At 39.6% G+C, this 13,096-nt stretch overlaps 1 protein-coding gene across 4 annotated transcripts in view; it reads right to left on the bottom strand.

The window, feature by feature from the left end:
• grm5b (glutamate receptor, metabotropic 5b) overlaps window positions 1–13,096 on the bottom strand; it is a 74,520-nt gene that overhangs the window by 37,010 nt on the left and 24,414 nt on the right. For all 4 annotated transcript variants that reach the window (XM_079886706.1, XM_079886705.1, XM_079886707.1 and 1 more), the window contains exon 3: window positions 7,245–7,494. In XM_079886706.1, the coding sequence (XP_079742832.1) occupies window positions 7,245–7,494 (250 nt within the window). The remainder of the gene's footprint in view (window positions 1–7,244; window positions 7,495–13,096) is intronic.

Genomic DNA, 13,096 nt, shown 5'->3' with positions numbered 1-13,096 from the left:
AAGAAAGGTGATTTAAGCAATTTTGAGCGTGGCATGGTTGTTGGTGCCAGACGGGCCGGTCTGAGTATTTCACAATCTGCTCAGTTACTGGGATTTTCACGCACAACCATTTCTAGGGTTTACAAAGAATGATGTGAAAAGGGAAAAACATCCAGTATGCGGCAGTCCTGTGGGCGAAAATGCCTTGTTGATGCTAGAGGTCAGAGGAGAATGGGCCGACTGATTCAAGCTGATAGAAGAGCAACTTTGACTGAAATAACCACTCGTTACAACCGAGGTATGCAGCAAAGCATTTGTGAAGCCACAACACGCACAACCTTGAGGCGGATGGGCTACAACAGCAGAAGACCCCACCGGGTACCCCTCATCTCCACTACAAATAGGAAAAAGAGGTTACAATTCGCACGAGCTCACCAAAATTGGACAGTTGAAAACTGGAAAAATGTTGCCTGGTCTGATGAGTCTCGATTTCTGTTGAGACATTCAGACGGTAGAGTCAGAATTTGGCGTAAACAGAATGAGAACATGGATCCATCATGCCTTGTTACCACTGTGCAGGCTGGTGGTGGTGGTGTAATGGTGTGGGGGATGTTTTCTTGGCACACTTTAGGCCCCTTAGTGCCAATTGGGCATCTTTAAATGCCACGGCCTACCTGAGCATTGTTTCTGACCATGTCCATCCCTTTATGACCACCATGTACCCATCCTCTGATGGCTACTTCCAGCAGGATAATGCACCATGTCACAAAGCTCGAATCATTTCAAATTGGTTTCTTGAACATGACAATGAGTTCACTGTACTAAAATGGTCCCCACAGTCACCAGATCTCAACCCAATAGAGCATCTTTGGGATGTGGTGGAACGGGAGCTTCGTGCCCTGGATGTGCATCCCACAAATCTCCATCAACTGCAAGATGCTATCCTATCGATATGGGCCAACATTTCTAAAGAATGCTTTCAGCACATTGTTGAATCAATGCCACGTAGAATTAAGGCAGTTCTGAAGGCGAAAGGGGGTCAAACACAGTATTAGTATGGTGTTCCTAATAATCCTTTAGGTGAGTGTATATTCTTTTACATTTTACAAGAAAAAAAAGAATGTTTTTCACAATGCTCTGGCTGGTGAAGCTAAGGTGCTCTGGATGGTTGCTAGGGCATTACTAAGGTGTTCTAGGTCAGAGATATCCAAACCTGCTCCTGGAGGGGCCATTACCTGAAGAGTTCAGCTCTAACCCTAATTAAACACACCTGAACCCGCTAATCAATGTCTTCAGACTCACTAGAAGCTTCCAGAAAGGTGTTTTGGATCTGGCTGCAGGATGTTGGCCCTCCAGGAGCAGAATTGACGCCCCTGTTCTAGGTGGTTGCTAAGGCATTGATAAGGTGCTATGGGTGGTTGCTAGGGAATTGCTAAGGTTGCTAGGATGTTGCTATGGTGTTCTTGGTGGTTGCTAGGGCATTACTAAGGTGTTTTGTATGGTTGCTCTAGGGTGTTGCTAAGTCAAGTCACATTTATTTGCATAGTACTTTATACAATACAGATTGTTTCAAAGCAGCTTCACAGTAAAGAATGTGTTCTGTTCGGTTGCTAAGGCATTACTAGCGTATTCTGGGAGGTTGCTAGGGCGTTGCTAAGGTGTTCTGGGTAGTCTCTAGGGCGTTACTAAGGTATTCTGGGTGGTCGCTAAGACATTTCTAAGGTGTTCTGGGTAGTTTCTAGCTTATTCCTCCTTATTAAACCACCGTCTTTGTGAGGTTCTGGTATCTAGATATGGCTATCCCAAAAATGTGTGGGTATGTAGATGTGAGTGTGTGTGCATTCTTGAGCAGATGTTTCGTTTGTGTCGTACGTGTGTGCGCTCCAGAAATGACAGACCTTGAGCTTTGAGACGCTTTGATCCTCAGTGTTTCATCTCTGGCCTTAGATCAGTAGTCTAACAGAGGGGCATTTACACACAGGCACACACACACACACACACACACACTTTTTCATTTTTAAGTCTGCCTTTAAGTATATACAACCAAATAAAAAATTTTAAGTGGGGATGCCAATTGAACATGTTCATTTTAATTATAAAAAACAACAAAAAAATGCATGCATGCATGTAGGATTCCATTATAAGGGATTTTCTCACCATTTAAGAAATAAAACAAAAAAACTTGAGCCATGACGCAACTCTAAACACATGTAAACATAGACTAACAATGAACAATGATGTCTGCAATTAAATGTAATTAATTTGATTAATAATTGTTCTGAAAAAGCCAGTTTGTGAAAAATCATCCTGTTATAAATCAGTTTTTTCTCTAGATAATTTGCACAAATCTCTGCTGCCTGCTCCGTCTTTCACGGGCTTTCGTCCTGATTTCTCTGCTCTCCTTCTCTCTCAGCTGTTAAATATTCCTCTCACACTTTCGGCACTGCCGGGAGGAAGAGGAGGATGACGAAGACTTGACAGCTCCTCCGCATGGAACACAGACCACAGCGCAAACATCCCATCCTGCCTGAGAGGGAGGCAGACAGGAAACGCATCATAAACACTGTCAGGGCCTTTAATGATCATGAAGTTTGCTCTATTTGCTTGCAGTTTCTAGACTGTCGTGTGTCTGACCTGAGACCTGTGCCGATGCCTATACTGCACAAAAACATGGCAAGAGCATCTCAAGTGGCAAGCTCTAATCTGATCGTCTGGCTTCGGGCAATTTCCAGGAGTCGGGAAGCACAGATTTATATCATTCCACCGGGAAACAAAGTCATGTTTATGAGTTCCCAATGCTAAAATGAACGCTTCTGTGGAAGAACTAGGATTTGGCAAGATTTTATATAATCCAATATTGACAAACTCAAAGTAGATGCTATGTTTAATTTGGTGAAGCTAAGGTGTTCTGGGTGGTCGCTATGGCATCGCTACAGTGTTCTGGGTTGTTTGCAGTAGCGTTCCTAAGGTGTTCTGGGTGGTTGCTAGGGTGTAGATAAGGTGTCTGGTGTGGTTGCCAAGGTGTTAAGGTATTTTGAATTATTGCTAGGGACTGGGAGGTTGCTAGGGCATTATTAAGGTGTTCTGGGAGGTTGCTAGGACATTATTAAGGTGTTCTGTGTGGTTGCTAGGGGATTACTAAGGTGTTCTAGGTGGTTGCTATGCTGTTGCTAAGGTGTTCTGGGTGGTTGCCAGGGCATTACTAGGGTGTTCTGCGTGGTTGCTAGAGCCTTGCTAAGGTGTGCTGATTTATATGATAAATGTTTTTCCAAACCTGTATGACTTTATTTTACTATGTTCAGAAAGAAGATATTTGATGAACTGTTTTTGTCTTTATAAGTAAAGTTTTTCATTATATATACTTTCCTGTAGCTCAAATAGTATAGCAAGGTCAAGGGTTTAATCCCCATGGATGCATGAACTAATGAAAAAAAAGTATGCCGTCAATGCAATGCAAGTTGCTTTGGATAAAAGACTCTGGCGAATGCATAATTGTCTGGCAAATAATTGAAAAGTTAATCAGGTCCAAAACAACATTGGACCCCATTGACTTTCATTGTATGAAGAAAACTTTTCAAAATATGTTATTTTAGAACAAATACAATCATTTAGGTTTGAAATGACATGTGGGTGAATAAATGATGACAGAAGTTTCATTATTAAAATTAAATATGGAATTAGTTTTAGAATGTAGGATGAAAAAACAAACACACCTTTATTCTATTTTATCTTACTGTTTTGTGAGTTACTGCATGTCAAATTTCATATTTACCAGCCAAAACATCACATTAAAAATGCAAACTGCGTTTGGTCCCGGGATCCCGGGAATGCCAGTGATTTTCCGGAACCTGTGAGTGCGTTCACACACATCCCGTAAAGATCCCGTAAAGACACGTGATGTCAGAATGTGAAGTGTAACGTACGCGTCGAAAACATGTACACCAACGCATCGCGTACCGTTCCACAAAGCTGGCGAACGATCTCAGCTCCAGCGCGGATAGTAAGGAGCTCCTGGTCTCTGCTTCATTCCAGTTTGCAGACATTTTTTCGTTCTTTCTTTGTTGATGATGAACACAAACTTTCTTCCAAGAGCAACAGAGGCGCGCGATGGCACGTGCGTCATCACTACGACACACCCCTTACGGCATTGGTCCTGGCTTTGTTCACACAGGGCGCGTTCCGGGACTGATCCCAGCAATGTTACTAGGTCCCCATCCCGGCATCAATCCTGGCATCAATCCCGGGACGTGCTTGCGTTCACACAGAAGGCACTCAAGCAATTTTACGGCAATTTCCCCGGGATCAGCGCGCTGTGTGAAAGGGGCTTATGTTATGAGTCACACACACAATAGATCACCCACAGATCACACACACAGATGAAGGAATAGATCACCCAAAAAACTAAATTCTGTCTCTATTTTCAGAAGTTAGGCAGAAAGATTTCCTGTGAAAAAGGAATTCAATTTCAGTCTGTTCCTCACAGAAAGCTAGTGCACACGTTCTGCGGACCACTTTCATTTCTGTGCTGTTTAGTGGTTATCAGTCAGCTCTTGTTGTGATTCTTCAGACCATGTGACCTGAGACTAAAGCAGTAAACGCAGTAATAACGGTGTGTGTGTGTGTGTGTGTGTGAGAGAGGGTCTTACAGCGGCCAGACTCAAAGAGAAGAGACTTGATTGTGAAACACATTTTACCTGAAGATAATGCAATGATGATTATGATGATGGTTATGAAGGTGACAATGATGATGATGATGGATTATGATGACTGTAACTTCCTGTAGTTTCTCATCTGGACTGAGCAACTGATGCTGAAAGAGTCAAACACACAGAGGTACTCTCACACAAGCAAATGTTCCTTTCACTATATTAACTGAAAGTGGTAATTGTTATTCAGTGAGAAATACTACTTTTATGACACTTCTGTGGTGTTTTTTGTTATTTTGGAGCTCAAAATATAAGTGATGAAAGAAGAAATGTCAAAAAAGTGCAATAAAAGTGAAAAAAGAGAAAATCTTTTGGAATAATTAGCACATATAAGTTTGTTAAACGGGTGTTTGTGTGCAAATCAAACACAAATAATAATGATCACTCTATGGCCCTGTTCACACCTAGTATTAAGATGCGTTTTGGTCGATCGGGTCATAAGTGGATGACGCTAAACACAGGGGTAAACCGGGTTTAAAATGATCTTGTCCACTTCCAGAGGTTGTTGAAAACGCATTCGACCGGATTGCTTTCGTAGTGTGAACGCTCATGTGGTCGAATGTGTTCAAACAGCCTTGAAGCAAAAATGCCACCAAATTGAATAAAAATGTTTTCAAAAACCAAGATATGGTGCAAAAAAAGTCTCTATAAGTTCGTTTTTAATATTTATAACCAATATAACACGAGCAAAAGTGCTGAAAGTGTTCCCGAATGCAAATGTGATATTGATTTTATACAACAATTCAATAAACAATAAGTTAATATGCTGTTAGGCACATATTTTTCCTCTATTTTGCCAATGAAAAAATAGTTTAAAAAAGTAAATTGCCATTGCGCGTCTCCGAAAAACACAGTTTCAGTTTCGTTACTGAATGAATCCGTGTTATTGAACGAATCGGTCTAATGAGTGACTTGCGACTCACTCAGTCACTTCAGCTTTGTCCCTGAATGAATCATCCATTTTGAATGAATCATTTGATTGAATGATTCAATGATTAATTCGTTAAGGCAGTGATTTGCAGCCACCTACTGGCGGGTTTAGTATTATTTCATTTTAGCTGAGGGACTGAAGAACAAAGATTGAATGCTGTTTTTGTTTTCGGTTGTGATTGTAACAATAGTTGTTGTTAAAGAGATAGAGTGTGTTTATAAATAGACTATTAAGAGGGAAATATGAGATAACATTGAAAATATAACAGAGAAAAAGTAATTGCAGTCAAATTGCATTCAATGTTTTTGTCTGCATATGTAAATTGCGTGAGCTTATTTCATCCATAAGATCGAAAGATCTGAAAAAGCCCAAACATTTACCCGCCCACAGACCCTCCCCTCGAAGAAATCAGGACAGAAGTGGTCGAAAGTGGACAAAAGAGACGGGATTAAAACACCAGGTGTAAATGGGAATGTGTCTCCCTGATCCGATCGACCAAAAAGCACCTTAAAGGGGGGGTGAAATGCTCATTTTCACTCAATCTCCTGTTAATCTTGAGTACCTATAGAGTAGTATTGCATCCTTCATATCTCCAAAACGTCTTTAGTTTTATTATATTTATAAGTGAAAGATTGACTGTACCGAGTCTTTCCGGAAAAAACCGAGCGGCTGGGGGCGGGCCGTGTGGGCGGTGTGCTATAGCTGTGCTAACTGATCTAACAACAACACAGAGACATTTGAAGTAGTTTACTCACCGTGACTGCTCGATCCTTAAGCATTAGACGATCTGCAAATAAGTCGATCTGGGCTTTGTTTATAAAACAATCATCGTCGAAATGCAGGGAACAAAGAGTCGTGCACAACCTCCGTTGATGCTTCGAAAAAACAAACTCCATCCACTATTCCCTTAACGCTGGGTTCTTTGGGAATCTGTGCAGGGTTGTCTTGCCCTGCCAACCAAAAACCCACTTCTTTGGTGACATTGACTTCCCTAAAAGCCGAGCATAGCGCTTTGAGGTAACGTACTGCTTTCGCTCTCTTCTCTCTCTGGTCTGCGAGTGCGCGCGCGGCCGCGGAGAAGTGCCCTTAGGACCCATATAAGGAAATTCCGCTCTCTTACGTAAGACAGAGCCATACTCGAAAAAAACTTTCCGAAACTTGTGACAAACCGGAAGGAGTATTTTTGGAACAAAAATACTCCTTCAAACGTACAACTTAACTTTTGAAACTTTGTCCATGTTTAGCATGGGAATCCAACTCTTTAACAGTGTAAAAAACTCAGTATGCATGAAACAGCAATTCACCCCCCCTTTAACTCTTACACCGTAGTTGACATAACTTTCCATCTTTCCGTGTTTTCATTGTTATACGGTAGGGGGCGCTATTATTCAACTTCTGAAGGAGTGCTGAATCTCCGGATCAAAACACAGGCAACAAGGAGCAGAATCAAGCGATAAAAGCATTGCTTATGCACGTCCCACTCGTGTCTGTTTTTTTAAGAAACTTACCAACATTCAAGTCTTGATAAAACAGATTGCACGAAGAATGAATGTATGCATTACAAATTTAATCTCCAGTTGAAGGCCAAGTAAAATCGCACTCATTTCTCCATGTTTTTCCGCACTGACCTGCCGACCAATAGGAACTCTCCGACGAGGTTCTGGCGCCTCATGGCCATGAGGATGTTTCGTACGGTCATGCCCTCACAGAAACACGCCACCACGCGAGCCTTGGGAAGGTACTTGCGCAGTTTCGCCAGCAGACGGTCGAAGTTCTGCTCGCCGGCGTTACTCCAGATTTTATCCGAGTGAGCGATACAAATCCCTTCCTTTCCCGCCATCTCCTTAAACGCCTCCATCCCACTCTCACCATAGTTACCTAGAGAGAGGGGAAAAACAGAGATAGTTATGAATATATATATATATATTGTCAGAATGCACAGGTACTTCATTTACTAGCTATTTTTAATAAAAACAATTTCCCTTCAGCAAATTTATTTTAGTTTAGAGACTAACTCAAACCTTGAGGAAAATGTAGGAAAAAAATAGGTATCATTTTTTTTTCATATTCTAGAGTAAATTTAATCTCCAAAGCATAGCAAACATACAAACACAGAACATTGTGTTACAGTGTGAAATCCTGAAACTGTGATGTCAGACTACAGCTGTGTGGATTTACTGAAGTTTGCAGAGACAATATTGACTCTTCCAGTGTCTCTCCTGCTTTCTCTGATGGAGAACTTGAGGAAGGAGAGGTGTAAAAAATGGTAATTCATCTCACACACATAAAATATGCAAAAAAAAACAACAACCACACACACACACACACACACACACACACACACACACACACACATACATGCACTGCTAATGTACACATAGATGAAGCTTTGGTCAGGTTTTGATGTGGTTATTGTGGGTACGTGTAAATTCTTGTAATTAGTCTCACAGTGAGAGTAGCAGACACGAACAGATGGCACACACACTCTCTCTCTCTCTCACACACACACACACACACACCGTTGACAAACACACAATCACAGTCTCCGTTCATAAAGAGGACAACAGCCTTCACTGCCTGTCAAAGATCATTGAACAGAGATCATTTTCTCAATCATTGAAATGACGCACAACTAAACATTCGATTAAACTAATGATCTCTATTGTTCAAGGTCCCATAATATCCTTTAGGAACATAACAGAGAATTTGAAGCAGAGATAAAATATCTGTAACTGAAGTAATGACCCACAGGAAAACGGTTTTGAAATTAAAGGAGAACTCCGGTCAATTTTAACATTGAGCTCATTTTTTTGTACATTTGGAGTGCTGTCAATACAGAGAACAACGACAAAAATCGGTGTTGCCTACACCGTGTTATCCTCTTTTTAAAATTTGCACCCTGTTGACTTCAATGGGGCAATGTTTAAACCTGCTTTTAGCCTCTTAACATCCTTGATGTGTCATTACAAGTGCACAGAAAATGTGAGTGATTCCTTCTGAGTGAACACGAGTGGATCTGACTGCAGTAGATGTGAAAGATATGTATAAAAATGATGTTATTTAAGCCAGCGCAAATACCTGTTTACATCCTGTTTTTCGGTTGAAGTCCAAAGTAGTCGATTACCGAGTTCACGCGCATAGGTTTCGTTACCAATGATCACGCGCGTGAACTCGGCAATCGACTACTTTGGACTTCAACCGAAAAACAGGATGTAAACAGGTATTTGCGCTGGCTTAAATAACATCAATTTTTTACATATCTTTCACATCTACTGCAGTCAGACTCACTCGTGTTCACTCAGAAGGAATCACTCACATGACCTGTGCACTTGTAATGACACATCAAGGATGTTAAGAGGCTAAAAGCAGGTTTAAACATTGCCCCATTGAAGTCAACAGGGTGCAAATTTTAAAAATAGAATAACTCGGTGTAGGCAACACCGATTTTTGTCGTTGTTCTCTGTATTGACAGCACTCCAAATGTACAAAAAAATGAGCTCAATGTTAAAATTGACCGGAGTTCTCCTTTAAGTGAAAATGAAATGAAATAAATAATTTAATACAACAAAAAATATGAACTGACAATTTCCAATGTTTTCAGATGTGATACTTTACAGTAAATTAATAGGACTGCTCGATTAATAAAATATAAAAATAAAATAAAATAAAATATCTGGAAACATTGGAAATTGTCAGTCCATGTGATACTTTTAAAAAATGAACAGGAATCCTCGATAAATATAATAAAATAAAATAAATAAAAATTAATTATTTAAAAAAATAGAATAGAATAAAAAATAAGATAAAATTAAATTAAATATCTGGAAACATTGGAAATTGTCAGTCCATGTGATACTTTACAGTAAATTAATAGGACTCCTTGATGAATAAAATAAAATAAAAAAATATAAAACAAAATATGGAATGACAATTTCCAATGTTTTCAGATGTGATACTTCACAGTAAATTAATAGGACTCCTCGATAAAATTAAATAAAAAATCTAAAATAAATAAAATAGAATATAAAAATGTTAATTGTTACCTTAAATTTGACTTACCAACTACAGTGAAAACTTTGATTTAGCAACAAGAAATTACACATGAATTTAGCACAGAAAAAAAAAAACGTTCCATATTGCCTGAAACATTCCACCAACGTTTTACATTCCTTAATAGAAATAAAAAAAGACACAAAATTAAAGCACAGAGTCATTAAATGAATATGATTAGCATTGCTCAGGTCATTTAGTTTTGATGAGAAATTATCTGTATTTTGATCACATACTTTAGTATCTTGACAAACCCAAGCAGTTTGAGACACTGTTGAGATTTCTAGAGACACATGCAAGTCTTTTTCTTCAAAAAAAATCAAGCCTTGCATGCTGTGTAGGAGAAATGATAGAGATCTCATTAGTGATTTCCAAAGGGAATGGACGGATAAATACAGAAAACGCACACACACACAGCTCCACCTCAAAGTGCTGCACTCGCCCGGCTGGAGTGTGAATAAATATTACAGCAGAAAATCGAACATCTGAACGTCAAACGCTGCCCTTTCCAAGCAGTGCAGGAATACATCAGATTTCAGAGAGCATGCGTGTTGGGAGAAGAGTGTGTTCTGGGAACAGTTGTGTATCTGAGTGAGTGTTGACATGGATGTGCTGTAGTGTGTTTCTCTGTAATTACCACAGACACACTGGAGCTGAAGAGAGATGCTATCAGGACTGTCTCTCTCTCTCTCTCTCTCTCTCTCTCTCTCTCTCTCTCTCTCTCTCTCTCTCTCTCTCTCTCTCTCTCTCTCTCTCTCTCTCTCTCTCTAGATCTCTCTATCTCTCTCTATCTCTCTCTATCTCTCTGGCTGCGCTCCAGCAATCTGGACTTAATCGTTGCGATAGGTGAAGGAATGTGTAGCCCTTCATTCATGATTCTGGCCTCAAAGAGGACTTATTTTACTTCATTTTTATTTAGAGTGTAATGTTGCTGTTTGGGCATTATAAAAAGGTCTGGAAAGCACAAAGTCACTCCAGCAGGAGTTATTCTCTATATCAGTGTCACTGGCCGGATTTACATTACCCTTCAAATTGGGAAAATTGAAATTGAAATTGAATTACGCCCAATGGAAACACATCAATTTCGCAAAAACTTCCATATATCACAAAAAAAAGTTGTTCCGCTCTCATTAGGTGGATTTTCAGGCAGTTTGAAAAAGGAATATTTCGCAAAACTGCAATGGAAACATTTTTGGCTCTTTTATAGGTCATCTGACGTAGAAGGCGCGGTATGTTTAGACAGAAGACGAGACAATTCGTCATTAAACTCATAAAAGACAAAAGTATTATGGGAATACTGGACTCTAAATAACAAAGACATGCCACAATCAAGACCTCGAAGCAGACAGAAGGAAGAAACACCTCATGTTTGCTGCTCACAAGTATAAGGGGCTTTCCTTGTCATTAATGCTTGGATAAAACGGCTACATACTGTATAATTCGATTAAAAATAATGGCTAGTGCGATGGCTGCGATATACATAAAACTACCAACATCCGTCGCCATGATTTTTTAAATGACTTATCGCGAGAGGATTATGCAAAAATTATGTACTAGCCACATAACATCGTTTAATGGAAACACCGTCATTTCACAATCGTTTTTTATCGACATTTAGAAAATGTCACAAAAGTTTTGCGCAAATCTGTAATGGAAACGCGGCTAGTGTTTCTGAACTCCCTGAAACCATTCTCCATTGTAGTCTTGAGTTTCTTCCACGAGTGAACGTCACAATATTCCTCATTTAAATAATTCCTGCATTGTTTCCTTCTGTTGTTGCTGAGCATATTTTTGTTCATCGTCATGGTTACTCATTGTTTCACTGATTTCTCACACCTGATCCTTGTTTTGTTTATTGAGTTCATTACGACGTCTGTGTCTGAAATCGCACCCCTATAACACTAAATAAGGCAATATTTGAGGGAACAGCTATTTGTATTGGTGTCCGAAACCATAGTGGATGTCATCGAGTGCACTCAATTACACAATGCAACGTAATAATGAGTGTACAACCAATGTACGCTCAACAGCTAGAGATACCCATAATGCACTATGAGAGTCGTGAGCCTAATGAACTCCAGCATCTGACCAGATCAATTATCCATCCTTTCATTTTTCAAACCGCTGGTCCAATGTGGCTACAGCGTAATATCATACATTGCTTTTTAATTGATTATTAAATTGTTTAATTAAGGGTTATACATAGTTTCCATTACTACTAGAGCTGCCAGTTTGCTAAATTTATTAAACAGAGAGCACAAACTATGCAAAAGTGGCGCACTAAGTGTCCGAATTCACACACTCGTTTTCAATAACTCCCTAAAGTGGACTATATTAGTGCACTAATGTAGGGAATAGTGAATGAGGGAATAGGGGGCGATTTCGAACACAGCGAACACAGAAATATACAGAAACACAGAAATATATATATATATATTTCATTGTCTACTGTAGGCTGTGCTTTAGCACACTGTTTAATTACTCTCTTTCTTTAATTTAATGAAGTTTACGCTGCTATTAGATCAGTTTTGCCTGTCGACATCTTCCTGTATGACTTGATGTTAAAACAACATCTCATAACAAACTCCTCCGTGACTAATTTATTCACAAGAGAACGTTCTGTGACTGTTTTCTGAAAGATGGCACCAACTAAAATAAAATACAAATAAATAAATAACTGAAAGATGTCACCAACTACAGCTGAAACCGCAACTGTTAATCTAATTTCACATGCAACGAGATTAGCCAATCACAACAACAGAGCTCATTTGCATATAGAAAGCACAGTAGCAAAATCCACTTCAATTCTGATGCTCAGAGATAAAATGATCATGAAAAAGTGCAACTGACATTAAAGTGGAGTTCAGGGTGAAAAACTGTAAAATATAAACGCCCTAAAAGCTGTCCTGCTGCTCGTGTACAAGAGAGTGAGACAGATGCAGTTATCTGTGAAAGGTCTTTCTCATCCCATTACATTACTGTGAAGTATTTGCACTAAATCAAGTGGAGTATCCAACGGCATCAGACGATAAAAATCCCCCGCCGCGCCACACTGTCTGAAAAACGTCCCGTGGTGATATCATCTGAAATACATCTCTTAAAACGCATTTCCCCTCTCAGCTTTACCACTATCATTTTTTATGATTTACATCAAAATCCTACAAGCGTTTGTGGTTTGTGAGGAACTAGTGCTGATACCTCAACATGAGCAGATGGCACATACATGTCCGTCTCCACAGGACACACACACACATTCACAGGTATAGTCTCTCCTCACTGCGTTACTGTACATATTCTACTCTGTGATTATGCTAATGCTATTCAATCTGTATTACATCATAATCACATAACCCCTCCTCTCCTCTAAGTCTGTGCAAAAGTCCGGTTCATTTTCTCCATAAGGGAATTGATTTTGAACTTATAAACCTTT

This window comes from Squalius cephalus (genome assembly GCF_949319135.1).
Source record: "Squalius cephalus genome assembly, chromosome: 11".
In the NCBI taxonomy this organism is placed as follows: Eukaryota; Metazoa; Chordata; class Actinopteri; order Cypriniformes; family Leuciscidae; genus Squalius; species Squalius cephalus.
This window is presented reverse-complemented; position numbering and strand designations above follow the sequence as displayed.